The sequence below is a fragment of the Phyllobates terribilis genome, unplaced genomic scaffold (assembly GCF_046119375.1).
Source record: "Phyllobates terribilis strain yellow unplaced genomic scaffold, ASM4611937v1 Scaffold_3__8_contigs__length_932513732, whole genome shotgun sequence".
In the NCBI taxonomy this organism is placed as follows: domain Eukaryota; kingdom Metazoa; phylum Chordata; class Amphibia; order Anura; family Dendrobatidae; genus Phyllobates; species Phyllobates terribilis.
Window position 1 is genome coordinate 779958728 of NW_027362763.1, and position 17942 is coordinate 779976669.

Below are 17942 nucleotides of genomic sequence, written 5' to 3' on the forward strand. Positions count from 1 at the left end.
TAGACCATAATAAATATGTCAGAGCAAAAAAAAAATTTTGTCCAGTCAAGATAATGGTATATAGATATACGAGTGCACATGAAAAAGATGTATTAAAGTGACAGTGCATGATAGTGAAATGATAATAAATGTGAAACAATAAAAATCAATATGCACGGTGCTAATATAATATGATATAATATACTGATATATTATGCCCATCAAAATAATTTTATAAGAATTTGCAGCCTAAATTAGCCACATTATATCTTAATCCCAAAATTCACAAAAACATATTGGATCCTCCCGGGAGACAAATAGTCTCTGGGAATGAAAGTTTATGCGAAACTATATGTAAAGTAGTGAATTATTACCTTAAACCTATGGTTTCTGAATTGCCATCTCATGTCAAAGATACTACTATGGTTCTACGTCGTCTTGACAACATACATCTCAACAAAAATATGTTGATCGTAACAGCAGACATAGAGGCGTTATACACCTCTATAAGACACAGTGATGGTCTTATGGCAGTCTCCTGGTTTCTTCGGTCCAGCAATATTGATAAATCTTTGTCAAACTTAATTCTCATTTTGTTGGAATTTATTTTAACACATAATGTGTTCACTTTTAACAAAAAAAAAACTTTTCTACAGTTACAGGGGACCGCCATGGGGGCATCCTGAGCCCCTTCTTATGCCAACTTATTCATGGGCTACTGGGAACGTGAGATACTACAAGACGGATCAAGATCTGGTATTGATAAAGTACACAATTGGCTTCGCTACATTGACGATTTAATCTTTATTTGGGAAGGTTCCAGCCAAGAACTAAAAATGTTTATGGATGGTTTGAATTGTAATGATTATAACATCAAACTTACTTAAAAATTTGGCAGGACTGCGGAATTTTTGGACGTTTTCATTACAACGAATCCTGATGGACAATTATCAACATTGTTCCGTAAATCAACGGCTGCAAACTCCTTGCTCCACGCATCATCCTCACATCTACGTTCTACCATAAACGGGATTCCAGTGGGACAATTTCTATGCATCAAAAGAATTTGCTCTAATGAAGATCAATTTGAGCAACAATCGCGTGACCTGTCTGAACGTTTTAAAGAAAGGGGATATAGCCACTGTATTATCAAGAAGGACTATCAAAGAGCCAAAATGACCTCTAGAAATTCTCTTTTATATAACAACCAACTTAGTAAAAATCAACAATGGTTGACAATCAGGTACATCTGATTACCAACTACCATAGCCAATGAGCAAAATTTAAAAACATCATCCAGACGCATTGGAATGTTCTTTCCACTGATCCCATTCTCAAACAGATTTTACCCAGTACTCCATCAATTGTGGCTAAACGATCTCGCAATTTGGGCGACATACTAGTCCATAGTCACTATGAACCTAAAATCTATACAGAATCTAAGGACAAATACGGGTTTTTTCCTTGTGGGCTTTGCAAAGCCTGTGGAAACTTGATCAGAACCAAGAATTTTAAAAATCATGATGGCTCCAAATCTTTTGAAATCCGTCATCATATTACCTGTACGACTAAAGGCGTTATCTACCTAGCGGAGTGTCCCTGCAATAAGATCTATGTGGGATTTACAAGCAGAGAACTTAAGGTAAGAACAAGGGAGCATTGTCTAGATATTGAGAAGGCCAAAACTAACATCGATGACTCCACTCCATATTAATTAAAAAAATTTCATATCCCCCCACACATATATATATATATATATATATATATATATATATATCGCACATTATGCCTTTAACACATTTGGTATGCTTTTGAATTTTCTTGATATGACAGTGCCTATTTTCTGAGATGATGGATGTGCGCATGCGTGGTTCGCCGTAACATTAAGCCCTACATACAGTGGTCTGTGAGTGCGGCTCACGCCTCGTCTCCACTTGGTGGGAGGAGCGAATGCGTCATCCGGCACATAACCGCAGGTCTGAGGACTTCATATTATGTATCGGGTTTGACCTGCGCATGCGCCACCGATCCATCTGGTTAGTGTCACTTAGACCTTCCCCCCTCCTATTCCTGATTGGTCCTCCGTGCTACTTAAACCCATACGCCCACCACCTAGACACGCCTCCCGAAGAAGCTAGGTGAAACGTGCGCGTCGGGGCAGGAAGCAGGAGCCTTCACAGTGGTGCGTGTTACATTAAACAGGTGACTATTTGACACTAATTGGGTTCTCTTCCTTCTATTACCATATAATGTGCCAGTGACCTAGAAAGCATTAGTTTACATTTTGATAAGGCTGTATGCCATATTTATGATTCATGCTGTGATCAGTATACGCTAAAGCACTTTATTGATACCTATACTATATGCTGCTGACCATATACCTGACTAGGCTTACCTGATTGGGAAGCGTCACATATATTTGATATGGATTTGAGCAGGATGAAATGTCAGATTGGATTATTTATGTGATCCATATGCACCTAAGCACTTTATTTGTTGCTACTACTATATTGCAGGCTGCTAGTATTAATTTCATGTGATTGTGAGATGTGGAATGGCTTTTTCAGCATAAGGATCATTATGGTTAACGATTGAAGGATATTTATGACCCATATGTATTGTTGTTTTTTTATTCACCAATCACGCTTGTTATATAAAATAGGCTTCATTCGTCTTCCCTATTTTTTTGGTACCTTGTTCCTTTTTTAATTGTTTTTTATCATGTCTAAAATAAAAAAATATTTTTAATATACTATATTGTAGTTACTTCTATTTCTACCTGGTGACTAACCATTCACCGTGTTATATTCTTTGATGTATGTAAAGCCTTGGACTCTGTCGAATGGCAGTATTAGCATTCGCTGGTACCGCACCTCAATGTTGGTCTCAATTTTTATACTTGTTTTAAACTACTATACAATTCTCCTAGAGTAAGAATTCAAACTTGGATGTGTCACAACCTTTTCCCTTGCAAGAAGGGATCAGATAAGGGTGCTCCTAGTTTCCTTTGCTTTTTTCAGCGGCCATTGGCCCTGGTTATTCGGCAGACTCTGGCCATCAAGACTTTAATCCGAGGCTCCTTAACCGAAGGTCTCCTTATATGCAGATGAAATCTAAGTATATCTGGCGGTCGTCGGTCCTTTCATGACTTCCCTCCTGAAGTTGGTGGACGACTTTGAGTTATTTTCTGGTTTAAAAAGTTAATTAGTAGAAATTGGTTCTTTTCACTCTGTCACTTTATACTGTCACGGTCGGACTTCAGATGTTTGTGTATCAGTTGCTGATAATTGTAAGTATTTGGGGGTTATCAATTCTCAAAAGGTAGATCAATTTATTGCATTTAACACTGATTCTCTAATAGGAGTGACAGATAAGTCCAAACAATATGTAAGCCTCATTGGGTACATAGCCTAAAGAGATTTATGTTCACACATTGCAATTTTTTTCAGCAGCAAAGCCTGATCTCTTGGCAGGAGGCTTGTTCAGGATTTTTCTTGCTTTTTTGCTGCGTTTTTTTACTGTCCTTTTGTCTCTTTATGCATGTAAATAAATTTCAGTGAAAAAAAAAAATCTCATTCTGGTTTTGGCACAAAAAAACTGACCTGAATTTTTGGTGTTTTTTTCACCACCCATTACTTCCAATGGGTGAAAAACCACTGAAAGAAGTGACCTGCTCTATTCTGCAAAAAAACATGCAAAGCACAAAATACTGATCAAATAAAAAGCAAGATGTGTGCATGAGATTCCTGGAATCTCAGACTTTGCTGGTACTGTCAAACACAGCTGAAAATTTGCATTAAAAAAAAACCACAGAAAAAAATGCAATGTGTGAACATAGCCTTAAAATATTTGTCCAAATGATTGATGTACAATACAAAATTATATTGTGGATATACTCTGTAGATATAAGGTAGTCCCTACAGCTTCAGTCCCTCTTACGACAGTAGCTAAAGTATGGACAAAGGCACAGAATATATTCAGGCACTTGGCTACACCATGTTTTGCCCAGGGTGCCGCTTTGCTTTAATCTCGCCTTCCACATTTATACTCTCTGCCTGATGTGGTTCTCTGGATGAGGTATAGTATCAAATTTGCCTTTCCTGTGTTCTCAGATACTTCTGAATTGCTTACCTTTGAGGATTGACAAGTTAGATTATGGGGTTCCTGATACCAAGATCCTTTACATACAACTCCGTCACACAGTGTGTGCAGCTTGGAAAAGCGCCATTGTCCTTAGGCTTTTTGGCACCTCTGATTTACCTGGACCCCTCACACAAGCATATGCTCTTCTCCAGTCATCTACTGCCAAACCTTGTGTGAAGCCAGTGGTGGATATACCAGACTTGACAGTGGAGGAATTGAGAGGTGAAAGATACATTTTATTCCTGAGTGCTAGGGCCAGTTTGCTCCAGCCAAAATTTCTAAATGCCATTTATTTTTTTTATATTCCAGAAAGGCTGAGATTTGGAATAGTCCCAAGTGATTTTCTGTTTCTCCGTGAACACTTTGAATTATGCCTGCTGGGTATTCTACATGAGCCCATTGATGGGTGCAACGGCGAGACTTTAGATTTCTGTGCTAGAAAAATAATAATGGCATGGGAATCCACAAAGTTCCCCTGTATGCTCCATCAGCTGCAATTATATTCCACTATATAAAGTGATCTATACGAATAGATGTGCTTATAAATCTGATAGGGTAGGGGATGGGGTTAGTAATAACAGATAAAGCCCAGCAGAGCGCTCCGTATATTTATCATGGCTGCATAGCGTTACTTTATGACTTTTCAGGGGGTGATGGCCATGAGGACAGATATGATTATGTGCGGTGTATGAGGCTGTAATATTTAATGTATGGATATGATACGTAATTATTTTCTAAGCAACTACATAATAGAGAGGCAGACACTGAACTGGCTTCAGTGGACATTGATAGTTATTGAGCCTAATGGTTACTATTGTTAATATTCTCATTATGTTAAAAAATGGAAAATAAAGCCTTAATTTTTTTTGTTTTCCCAGCTGGATTGCAATTTAAAACAAGTCATATTTAGGAGTAGTTGGGCCCATAATAATAATGCGGCACAGGTGAAGTATGGGTGGACTTTATTAACACATGTACATTTATTTATTTGTCCTCAGGCTTGTTGAAGCAGTAGGTCAGACAGCACTTTCCACAGTAATGCCTGTCAAAGTGACTGGCCATGAAGACTCCAGCGCCGCACTCATCAGATGGGCATTCACGCCTCAGGCGGTGGATTTTTCCATTTTCATCAACCTACAAAAGACAGGTTTATGTGAGGCAGCCATATAAGAGAGACCCAAGTAAAAGATGCAAGACTGTGGTTACTGCATGTAAGAATCCTATCAGAAGGACTTTATCAGGCCCCAGACAAAAGTCCTAGTGCGATGTGCAATCCTGTAGTCCATCAACCAAATGTTTCTTTGTGACTTTGAATGGCAGCAAGGAGTCGTAATAAACACCAGGAACAACTACTTTTATTGTTAGAGGAGGGCTGCAAATATGGAAAGCTTTCTTGTAGACCCAGCCATATGGGTGCTGTGTGATACTACATATTTTCTGTTGTAACCAAATCACAAGGAAAGAGGAGCCCAGAGACTGGATGTTATAGACACTCCCTTAAAGGATGACCATGTACCTACAGTGGGGATACCATCATTATAGGTCAGGCGGGTGGAATATTTGTATCCATATGTAACAATTCTGTCTCAGTTTCATCATAACGCCGACAAGAAAGAACAAACCTTCAGCCTTACCTTGTAGTACTTCAGCACAGCAAGCTTGACCTTCTTTCTCTTATGCTTGTTCTTCTTGGGTGTGGTGTAAGACTTCTTCTTCCTCTTCTTAGCACCACCACGGAGCCTCAGCACCAAGTGGAGAGTGGACTCCTACAGGAGGAAAAAAATGTAGATGACAACTGTTGAGTGATCCATGGAGGTCTCTGGATGTGAACCCCAACCAGTCTGCAGGGAATTATGTATCCTGTCACTTGGCGGTAACAAAAAATAAATATCAAAGGCTATAACGAAAAAAGTGTAGGCATACCTTCTGGATATTGTAATCTGAGAGAGTGCGGCCATCTTCAAGCTGCTTGCCGGCAAAGATTAACCTCTGCTGATCAGGAGGGATACCTAGAGAAGCAGAAGACATCAGTCTCCATGGACAGAGAACATTGCAGAGATGATGCACATATGATTAAAAGCTAACCCCTAGGTTAGACAATGATACTTGAAAGGTAACACTTTCATAAAGGACGTCTAACATCTTAAAAAGAACTCATCATAATTCTGGGGCTGCACTTTATGTAAGAAATCACTGGTCAGACCAATGCTGCTGATTTTTCTAAACTATTGGTCAGAAGGTTCCTAACGCCCCCATAAAGGAGCCAACTTCTGGGATGTTGTATCCCAGCATACAAAGCTGCATCCCACAACCCTCCATGTTGCAGAAGTGAGAAATCTCGCTCATGCAGTCATCCAATGCCGCATCCTTTACTCAGCCATTACAGAAGCCCATCTGCTCTAATGATGCAACCGGTCAGTAAGAGCCTGGATCAGTGCAGAGCGAGATCTCACAGGAAGAAGGGGAGCGGAGGGTTGCGGGACCCCACTCAGCATGCCAACATCCACAACCAGGAAGTTTGGACACAAATTTCGCTAGAAAACAGAGCCCATGTCCACACTTTTACTATTCAGTGTTTAGAAAAATCATCAATCTGATGATGCCTAATCTACTTATGTAAAAATGGCAGACCCCAATGGGCAATAGGTACGGTTTTTGGAGGCAACATCAAAACCCAAGAAACAGGCAGCAACTTTAGATTGGTAAAAACCACAACTTGACATAAGGTGGATCGGGAGGGGAGTCCAGAAGCAGGCGCCGCGGCCAGGATGTACTTATCAGGCACTTGCCCCACCGCGTATGTGTCCAATTAGGTTTCAGTAGACGCCACATTACCCACAATGTTCACCTCCTGATACCACAGTGACTAAACCCTGTAATACCTTGAAAAACGTTCCAAATATATAAGTCACATGTAAGGCCACAAGCACTGAACAGAATTTTTGATTTGCAAATATAGAATAACATTTGGGTTCATGCTGTTTTTACCCCCAGAGAATCTCAATGAAAAAAAACCCACCAGGGACATTCAAGAGGATTGCTTTTCTCTCATTTATGATGCAATGTTCATAAGGGCAGTTTTTAATAAAAATGTGAACAGCTCCTGACTCATGTGGATGCACCATAAGGAGAAATGTTTCCTTCCAGATGTCGTGGATCATCGTTCCAAAAACTTGTCAACTATTAGCAGAATATGTATGAAGTCATCCATACACCTAAGAGTCGAGTTCTCTCCTGACCGCCCCAACACAAGGGCCCAGCTGAGCGTCTTCATTCTAGAGTTCTCTATTGGGAATGCAGAAGCCCTTTCCCAGGGGCCGATAATCACAAGACTAATCTCACCATTTCTCCACCACAGACCACCGATCTCTACCGCCTACAGACATGCAGCAATCACACCTCCCTGTGACAGGACCACATTGCTGCAGCAGGAAGCACAGACCAGTAGGAAAACAATGAGTCCAGGGTTGTGTCATTTTTCTCACAATCTAATCATTTTGTGACTTTTTTTTAATACCCAGACAACCGCTTTAGAGCCTTCCTGGTCTACTACAGGGATAATTCAACATAACTCACCTTCCTTATCCTGAATCTTAGCCTTGACATTTTCAATAGTATCAGAGGGTTCGACCTGGACAAGAAAGAGACGTTAAAAAGAGATCCAAAAACAAAAAGCCGAATCGCAAAGAATTCACATGGATGTCACAGTCTCAAGTGACTTGCACTGAAATCTATGGAAAGTAAAGTGTGTGCAACCAGTGTCAGAAAATCACAAGGCAGTTGAATAAGGTCGCAATGCGACACCATAGGCAGTTATAAGATGCAATGCTGCAAAGCAACACTGATTTCTATGTCACCATGTAGCCCTATCGAGCCAGACTGCACAGTCATGTAAGGAATGGAAGAGTGGGGGCTCTGCCTACATAAACCCTTTAAAGAAGTTGTCCACTACTTTATAGGAACCATGAATGAATGTTGTAAATACCTTGCGGCGCCTTTTCTGCCTCTGAGCGGCGCTATCGCTGGCCGCTCAGAGGCATCAAGTGACCAGTCACTGATATCACGTCAAGTGAGGCGTGACATCAGTGACAGTGGCTGTGGGCGGGGTTACCCCATGCATCACACCCAGCATCCACCACGCGCTTTCCCAATGAATGAGAAGAAAAAGCGTGCGGTGGATGCTGGGTGTGATGCGTGGGGTAACCCCACCTACAGCCCAGCATCCACCGCGAGGAGCGCAGAAGTCACCCCCGGCAGCAGCTGGAACGTGAGGTGACATCAGCGGATGTCAGAGCCGGCTGCAGTCAGGTGATGCCTGTGAGCGGTCAGTGATAGCGCCGCTCACAGGCAGTAACTGCAACACAAGGTATTTAGAGAAACACTTATGGGCCCTGGGGGATCATATAAAGTAGTGGACAACCCCTTTAACCCTTTCGCAACCCTGGGATTTTGCGTTTTTGCTTTTTCGTTTTTTGCTCCCCTTGTTCCCAGAGCCATAGCGTTTTTATTTTTTGGTCAATATGGCCATGTGAGGGCTTATTTTTTTGCGGGGCGAGTTCTACTTTTCAACGCCATTACTAGTTTTACCATATCGTGTACGGGAAAAAGATTCCAAGTGCGGTGAAATTGCAAAAAAAAGTGCAATACCACAGTTTATTTTTTTACCACGTTCACTGAATGCTAAAACTGACCTGCCATTATTATTCTCCAGGTCATTACGAGTTCGTAGACACCAAACATATATAGCTTCTTTTTTATTTAAGTGGTGAAAAAAAATTCCAAAATTTATTTATTGCTTATTTTTTGCGCACCGAGCTGACGTTTTTTATTGATACCATTTTGGGGTAGATCTGATGTTTTGATCGCCCGTTATTGCATTTTTTTGCAATTTTGTGGCGACCAAAAAACGTAATTCTGGCGTTCAGAATTCTTTTCTCGTTACGCCGTTTACCGATCGGATTAATTATTTTTTTATATTGATAGATTGGGCGATTCTGAACGCGGCGATACCAAATATGTGCATGTGGGTTTTTTTATTTTAATTTTGAATGGGGCGAAAGGGGGGTGATTTAAACTTTTGTTTTATATTTTTAAAAACTTTTTTTTTTTTTTTCACTTTTTGCTTGCTTCTATAGTCTCCATAGGAGACTATAGAAGCAGCAACTATCCGATCGCCTCTGCTACATAGAGGTGATAAGCAGATCCCCTGTATGCAGCAGAAATGCTGTGCTATGAGCGCCAACCACTAGGTGGCGCTCATAGCGACCAGCTCTTGACAACCACAGGCGTCTGCTGAAGACCCAGGGTTGTCATGCTCACCCATCGGTGACCTGTGATCACGTAATCACCAATGGGCGGGGCTTAGGACAAGTTAAATGCCGCTGTCAGAGATTGACCGTAGCATTTAACATGTTAACAGCCGCAGGTGGATCGCGATTCCACCCATGGCTGTTGCAGGCACATGTCAGCTGTAATAATCAGCTGACATGTGCTCGGTTCAGTGCGGGCTCACCGCCGGAGCCCTCACTGAACCGGGGGATTACAGTCTGTGAGTACTATTACGTCACAGGTTGTAAAGGGGTTAAAGATGACCAGGAGACTAGTCAGTCAGAGTGCCACCTAGAGTCAGATAGGAAGTACAATGGCTCCGGTAGCCTCACCTTGGCAGCCCGGGCTAATGTGCTCTGTCTGTATGTAGACATGCCATTAGTCACTGCTCTCTGATAATTTTATTTATTATGATTAGCTTATAAAGAACTATTAATTCCACAGCGCTTTACAGATATTATCGCTGCCCCCATTGGGGCTCACAATCTAGATTCCCTATCAGTATGTCTTTGGAGTGTGGGAGGAAACCCACACAAACACGGGAAGAAAATAAACTCTTTGCAGATGTCCTTGGTGGGATATGAACCCAGGACCCCTGAGATTCAAAGTTAGTGCTAAACACAGCCATCCTGCTGCTCACTTGATTAACCCTACATAACCCAAGTGATCCGTAAGGAGAACCACTGCACTGACAACCCTATAGGGAACGGAGCGCAGGTCACACGCGGGTGCCGACGACCCTACAGGGAACGAAGGGAGCGCAGGTCACACGCGGGTGCCGACGACCCTACAGGGAACGAAGGGAGCGCAGGTCACATGCGGGCACTATCACTTTATTCTACAAACACCTCAATAAATTAGAGTGAGTATAATCCAGCATAGAGGGGAAATACTATTTATGGGATTATTAATGAGGGGCCCATCATTTATTTCCTTCTTGCTTGGAAGGCGAGATCTCCAGAAATCAGAGGGTGATCAGTGATGGCCGCTATGGACATCCCATAATAAGCAGACTCGCGGCTGTGCCGCCTCACAGTACAGCAGGTCACACTGAGGTGCGGTTCCCCGGCGTTATCACGGCTACTCCATGATGGCTCCGCACAGCACATGTGCGGCCAGTATATCCTGCACACCGGGAGCCGACACACACGTGGCCGCACTACAACCCCCAGCATCCATCCACACTGCCCAGCTCCCGGGCCTCCGCCACACACGCTGCAGTCCCGCACACACCTCGAGGGTGATGGTCTTCCCCGTGAGAGTCTTCACGAAGATCTGCATATTGGCGCCGGATCCACCTGCAGAATATAACACACGGTTATAACAGCTCCGAATAGCGCGGATTCCCCGGCCCCGAGCCCCCGGTACACGGCAGTAATCCCCCCCCCATACCCGGAGCCGAGCCGACACACTCACCTCCTGCTAATGGCGGATCCTGGAGAGAGGGCCTCCTTCCGGCGGACAGGGGGTTTTCCTAGCAGCCGAGCAGGGCTGCGGTGGGCGGGGCGAGGGAGGGCTGCCCTCCACAATGCCTGCTAGAATCTTCCTAGCCCAAAACGAGAAGAAGCGGACGGTGAGCGCGGACTGCGGCTCTCAGCGACCACTGCACGGTATAATTGTAGTGAAATGATGAAGAATCCTGGTTATTCGTCTCTGGGGGCCCTCCAGGCGCAATGCATTGTGGGACTTGAAGTCCTTGTGAATTTTACACTGTATTTTTTTTTAAATATATTCCTGGCCTAATAACACTTTTGGACATATATTAAAATATTTAAATCAGTCAGTGATGGAAATGACAAGTGGTATGAGTGATTTTTCCCCCCACAAATGTTATCCCATTTCCATTAGTCACGCCCCTGACAACGGCCCTTAGTAACGAGAGTCCGTACACAGACCCCGGCCCTGGGGAGGGAGCGTGCACAGCATGGCGAGGTAACAGCAGGGCTGAAGGGGCTCCAAAAGGTCTTATGTACAAAAGTGAGTATTGTTCTCCGTTATCAACCATTGCAAAATGCCGAGGAGAAGCCGTAAAGCCAAATTCTGGCGTAAATCAGGTGCACTCCAAATGCCTTATAATGTAAAAACATATAGAAAAAATATCTGGTCACCATTGGTATTGATGTTTCCGTAATGACTCACCCTATCATGCACCCCGCACCACCAAATCTTAGGAAAGGGGGAAGTCAAAAATAATGGCACATTTGGTGTTATTTCTTGCTCCACCTCTAAAAAAAAAAAATATATATATTAAAAAGTTCCATGTACCCCAAAGTGTTTTCATTGTGCAAAATTAGTAAAACAAGGAAAGGTATATAAATGTCATAATCGTACTGACCCGCTGAACAGTTAATACTTTATTAATTCTGCACAGTGCACGTCGGCAAAAAAACCCAAAAAAACTGTGGCTGAATTGCTGGTTTTCATTTGTTACCCCCTTAAAAAATGGAATGAAAACCAATCAGAATTCATATGTAGCCTACAATGTAGCAATTAAATCTTTAATTCACCCGGCAATAAATAGGCTCTCATATATCGCAGCTTTATGGAAAGTGTATAGGTGATAATAATATAATAATTTTATTTCTATAACGCCAACATATTCAGCAACACTTTACAATTTAGAGGGGACTTGTACAATCAATATCAGAAATTACAGAGAGTAACACATAATTCAATATATACCAAGAGGAGTGAGGGCCCTGCTTACAAGCTATGAGATTATATGTACCACAAAATAGGTGCCACTTTTTCACCCTTAAAAAAGAAAAACAAGCCTCCACACAGCAGGTTTTGTTGTGTAACCCGAGAGCAGCAAAATGTTGGGCTAAGACCCTGATTCCAGTGATGTATCCCTTATTAGGCTGTATGTTGTTGATTCAATAAAATCATTGCTTTATCTGCAGGAGATTACAACTGCAGGACAATTGGCCTTGTGCCTCCTGGTCCAACCACACCCCAAGTACTGTTTAGCAGCTTTCTGTCAATGATGGTTGATGATCATTTACATCACAAAGAATCCACATGATTGTCCTTTCCTCATAACTAGAAATATATTTTGAATGTAATATTGTCTCCACATACTAGAGTTTACCTGTTAGAAAGGTATGAATATGGCATTGGATGAGGAGGGTTATAAAAGGGTTACAGTTATGGCCTCTGAACCTCCCCCTACAATATGGTGTCTGTCAGGGAGAAAAGGGGTTGCAGCAGAAGCCTCCCCCTACAAAAGGCTGTCTGTCAGAAAGAAAGGATGGCAGCAGAAGCCTCCCCTACAAAAGGGTGTCTGTTAGAGAGACAAGTGATTGCAGCAGGAGCCTCCCCCCTACAATAGGGTGTCTGTCAGAGAGAGAGGATTGCAGCAGAAGCCTCCCCCTACAATAGGGTGTCTGTCAGAGAGAAAGGATTGTACCAGGAGCCTCCCCCTACACTAGGGTGTCTGTCAGAGAGACAAGGGATTGCAGCAGGAGCCTCCCCCTACAATAGGGTGTCTGTCAGAGAGACAAGGGATTGCAGCAGGAGCCGCCACCTACAATTGCGAATTCTGTCAGAGAGACAAGGGATCGCAGCAGGAGCCTCCCCCTACAATAGGGTGTCTGTCAGAGAGACAAGGGATTGCAGCAGAAACCTCCCCCTACAATAGGGTGTCTGTCAGAGAGACAAGGGATTGCAGCAGAAACCTCCCCTACAATAGGGTGTCTGTCAGAGAGACAAGGGATTGCAGCAGGAGCCTCTCCCTACAATAGGGTGTCAGAAAGAAAGCATTGCAGCAGAAGCCTCCCCCTACCATAGGGTGTCTGTCAGAGAGGCAAGGGATTGCAGCAGGAGCCTCTCCTTACAATAGGGTGTCAGAAAGAAAGGATCGCAACAGTAGCCTCCCCCTACAATAGGGTGTCTGTCAGAGAGACAAGGGATTGCAGCAGGAGCCTCTCCCTAAAATAGGGTGTCTGTCAGAAAGAAAGGATTGCAGCAGAAGCCCCCCACACACACACAATAGGGTGTCTGTCAGAGAGACAAGGGATTGCAGCAGAAACCCCCCTTACAATAGGGTGTCTGTCAGAGAGACAAGGGATTGCAGCAGGAGCCTCTCCCTACAATAGGGTGTCAGAAAGAAAGCATTGCGGCAGGAGCCTCTCCCTACAATAGGGTGTCAGAAAGAAAGGATCGCAACAGTAGCCTCCCCCTACAATAGGGTGTCTGTCAGAGAGACAAGGGATCGCAGCAGGAGCCTCCCCCTACAATAGGGTGTCTGTCAGAGAGGCAAGGGATTGCAGCAGGAGCCTCTCCCTACAATAGGGTGTCGGAAAGAAAGGATTGCAGCAGAAGCCTCCCCCTACAATAGGGTGTCTGTCAGAGAGACAAGGGATTGCAGCAGGAGCCTCTCCCTACAATAGGGTGTCTGTCAGAAAGAAAGGATTGTAGCAGAAGCCCCCCCGCACACACACACACACAATAGGGTGTCTGTCAGAGAGACAAGGGATTGCAGCAGGACTCTCTCCGCACTGTCAGAAAAATGGGGGGGGGGATTCTGTGGAATTTCTACAAGAAAATCCTTCAAGCTAACTAACCCTGTGGGGAAGGTTATCTTCCATTTACTTTTAGTATTTACTTATAGGTTAAAAAGGGTTGTCCACTCCTTTTTATATTGTTGATTATATAAGACTGGAGGAGGTCCGACACCCATCACCTCCCCACCGATCAGCTGGTATCACCTCCATCAGTGATTGGATGCAGACAGTGTATTTTGCTGCACAGCACCGCTCCATTACACTGATTCATGGGTGTTGCCAGCTGCGGATTGAAGAAAATAAAGGCTGATCTGCAGTACCTGGCAGCAACCACTACACAGTGTGACGAAGCGGCGCTGTTCAGCTTCATACACTGTTTGCATCCAACCACTGATGGAGATGACAACAGCTGATTGGTGGGGAGGTGCCGGGTGTCAGATCTCCACCGTTCTTATAGTGATGACCATTGTGGGGATAGGACATTAGTATAAAAGTAGTGGGGAACCTTTTAACGTTCCTTTCACTCTGTTTCTTTTCCTGGCACCACATTTAAGCAGGCGTGAAATAGCACCACATGCATCTACAGGAACTATGAAATCTGTCCATGGATTATCTGGGACCCCCGTGCTCCCACCCATCACTAGTGCCAGTGATAAGAGATTTCTTACCAGCATTGAGGAGAATATAAAGTCGGAGGTGGAGAAGCTATCGGCCGTGGGTCAGCTTGATGCTGAGCAGTGGTATATCATCTATGGACAAGCTTTTGATAAGGTGAACCACATTACAGCATATCGGTACATTGCTTTATGGTTGCTTTGCTTTCTCTATGTAACTATTGCTTTTGATATGTTTTTAGGTCATTGAATATTGCACCGACTATAAACGTCTTTTGACTGCGATCAAACAAGAGTACGATGAATTTATTGATGCCGCCATACAGGGAGAGACCAATGCAATTCATGTTCAAGCAAAATTGAAAAGACTAGCCTCGGAGCCCACAACACTCATGTATTACAGGAAAAGGGCAGCCGAGCTGGCAGACAGGTGATACTGCTATAATGATTAAGGCTATGTGCCCACGATGCAGAAATGAAGCAGAAAATTTCTGCAGCATTTCTGCATCTCCCTGGCAGAAAAAAACGCATGCAGATTGTGCATGCGTTTTTCCTGCAGAATACATGCGGATCCACATGCGGGTTCACATGCGTTTCCGCATGCAGATTGACAAGCACTTTCCAGGCGATAGCATCACTTGGAAAGTGCTTGACAACTAGGTCACACTGTATAAATCCATGCAAACAGCATGGATTTATACAGTGTGAACCGTAAAAATAAAACAAATAAAGCTATACTCACCCCCGATGCCCGGCGTGGCTGCAGCGCTGCTTCCTGGCTGGTTCCCGGCTGCCGGCATATCGCGAGACAGAGCGGTGAAGGGCCTGCGGTCACATGACTGTGACGTCACCGAAGGTCCTTCAGCGCTGCTGGCATTCAGAGAGAAGACGCCGGACAGGTGAGTATAAACTTTATTTGTTATTTTATTCTTTTTTTACAGGTACAATGGTACCCAGGTCTGGATGAGAGTCTCCTCTCCTCCAGAACTGGGTACCATCCGCACATAGAGACGCATAGAAGCCGCTTGTACAAATGTACAGTCGCGGTTTCTATGCGTCTCAATGCAAGTCAATGGCGGGAGTTCCGCTGCGCTTCCGCAAAATTAAATGACATGCTGCGGATTTTTGTACGTAGCATAAACGCTGCGGAAAAATCTGCAGCATGTGCATAGAACTTGCGGAATCCCATTGGGGACCATGGGGTGCGGATATACTTGCGTTTTTCAAGCGTTTACGTTGCGGAAATTCCGCAGCATATACGCTTGAAAAATGCTACGTGGGCACACAGCCTAAGGGTTATCCAACACCTCACTTCTTCATTGAGAGGTGATAGGCACTGCTGATGTGGACACATGTCTGATACCTTCCGACAATGTCAGCCGTGCTTCTCACCTCCCTCCTATCTTTATATCATACACTCTCTGTGCAAATAGAGGTTCCTGACTGTCCATGTATGCACCGGAGACAGTCTGCAAATCACACCATTTATCAATGTTATGTTTCAATTCACCAGTACAATCTTTTGTAAAACTTATCCTTTGTATCTTTCTTTTTGTCCTAGAATTGATATAGTTAATAAAGATTCTAGCAGAATTGAAAAAGAGTTACAGAAATTGCTGGATGAAAAGAGAGTAAAGACACCTCCAAAAGAAGAAGCAGGACCTCCACAAAATGAAATAAACCCCAGTGCTCCAATTTCAGGTATCATATTCCCAATATTGGCTCACTTCCTCATTTTCTAATCTGGGAATCAGGATTTTCATGTAGGAAAATGGTAAAATACTGTTGAGACTCAAAAGTCTATGAGTCCTGTTCCACCCCCTTCCTCTCACAGAAAATAAGTATTTGACACACTGCCGATTTTGCAAGTTTTCCCACCTACAAAGAACGGAGAGGTCTGTAATTTTTATCATAGGTACACTTCGACTGTGAGAGACAGAATCTAAAAATAAAAAACAGAAAATCACATTGTATGATTTTTACATACTTAATTTGCATGAAATAAATATTTGATACAATAGAAAAACAGATCTTAATATTTGGAACAGAAACCTTTGTTTGCAATTACAGAGGTCAGACGTTTCCTGTAGTTTTTGACCAAGTTTGCACACACTGCAGCAGGGATTTTCTTTTCCAAATCTTTCAGGTTTTGGGGCGGTTGCTGGCAACATTGAATTTCAGCTCCCTCCAAAGATTTTCTCTTGGGTTCAGGTCAGGAGACTGTCTAGGCCACTCCAGGAGCTTGAAATTATTCTTACGGAGACACTCCTTAGTTGCCCTAGCTGTGTGTTTTGGGTCATTGTTATGCTGGAAGACCCAGCCACGATCCATCTTCAATGCTCTTACTGAGGGAAGGAGGTTGTTGGCCAAAATCTCGCAATACATCCTCCCTTCAATACAGTGCAGTCGTCCTGTCCCCTTTGCAAAAAAGCACCCCCAAGGTATGATGTTTCCCCACCATGCTTCACTGTTGGGACGGTGTTCTTGGGATTTTACTTATCCTTCTTCTTCCTCCAAACACTGCGAATGGAGTTGATACCAAAAAGTTCTATTTTGGTTTCTTCTGACCAGATGACCTTCTCCCATGCCTCCTCTGGATCATCTAGATGGCATTGGTGAATTCAAATGGGCATGGACATGTGCTGGCATGAGCAGGGGGATCTTACGTTGCAAAACAAATTTGCAAGACCCTGCCGACATCACACATCACGCCATAACAGTGATGTCCCACTAGACCTACTAATCCAAAGAAGAGCTGGAGATGTTGCATGCAGTAGGCAGGTCACAGAGCTCTAGTCTGGCAGCCAAGGACTACCAGGTCCAATGGACTAGTGTCTTATTGCTCAGCTAAATTATTTTGAAACAAATTCACAATGGCCTAAAATAGTTAAAAAAACATTCTCTCCTTACCAATCCCCCGCCACTCCAGTTCCAAAGCTTCCTGGGCCTTCTGCCAGTCTCTACAGGCGGCTCCAATAATGACGACCTTGAAACTGACATGTGTCCTCTGCATTGTGTCATCTCTGTGGCCAGTAATTAGCTGTTGTGTGTCATGTCTGTAAACGAGCAGTGGAGAAGTGCGCAGCAAAATGTGGGCAAAATGGCTCCCAGAAACCACATAGACCACATACTCAAAAAAGCGCAAACCACTTGAAAAAGGGGCCCACCCCAAAATGTCGCAACAGGTGTGTGATTGCACGCCCGTTCCCTATCCATGATGCCTCCATGAAAGGCTGGTTGTTTCTACAGCTGATGCAGCTTATGCCACAAATTTCCTTTAGATCGTCTCACATGACTTAATGGTGATACCAGCTCTGAATGCTATTCTATTCAGCAACTATTTGTCATGTATTCATGCAATTATCCGTGAAGT

The 17942-nt window shown here is 43.5% G+C and overlaps 2 protein-coding genes across 3 annotated transcripts in view; one reads left to right on the top strand and one right to left on the bottom strand.

Moving 5' to 3' along the window:
- Window positions 1–5067: 5067 nt before the first annotated feature.
- RPS27A (ribosomal protein S27a) lies at window positions 5068–10958 on the bottom strand. The gene is made up of 6 exons (XM_073672284.1): window positions 10867–10958; window positions 10684–10748; window positions 7699–7753; window positions 6046–6131; window positions 5757–5888; window positions 5068–5256 (listed from the first exon to the last, which is right to left on the bottom strand). Exons 2-6 carry the CDS (start codon window positions 10729–10731, stop codon window positions 5107–5109), a joined length of 471 nt encoding a protein of 156 aa, XP_073528385.1. The 5' UTR covers window positions 10732–10748; window positions 10867–10958; the 3' UTR covers window positions 5068–5106.
- Window positions 10959–11293: 335 nt separating this feature from the next.
- The window catches only part of CLHC1 (clathrin heavy chain linker domain containing 1), a 36327-nt gene continuing 29678 nt past the window's right edge, over window positions 11294–17942 (top strand). The window contains exons 1-4 of one of the 2 annotated variants that reach the window (XM_073672286.1): window positions 11294–11427; window positions 14513–14726; window positions 14812–14999; window positions 16131–16270. In XM_073672286.1, the coding sequence (XP_073528387.1) occupies window positions 14547–14726; window positions 14812–14999; window positions 16131–16270 (508 nt within the window). In that variant the 5' untranslated portion in view covers window positions 11294–11427; window positions 14513–14546. Of the gene's footprint in view, window positions 11428–14509; window positions 14727–14811; window positions 15000–16130; window positions 16271–17942 lie in introns of both variants that reach the window. The other variant, XM_073672287.1, reaches the window with a different exon arrangement.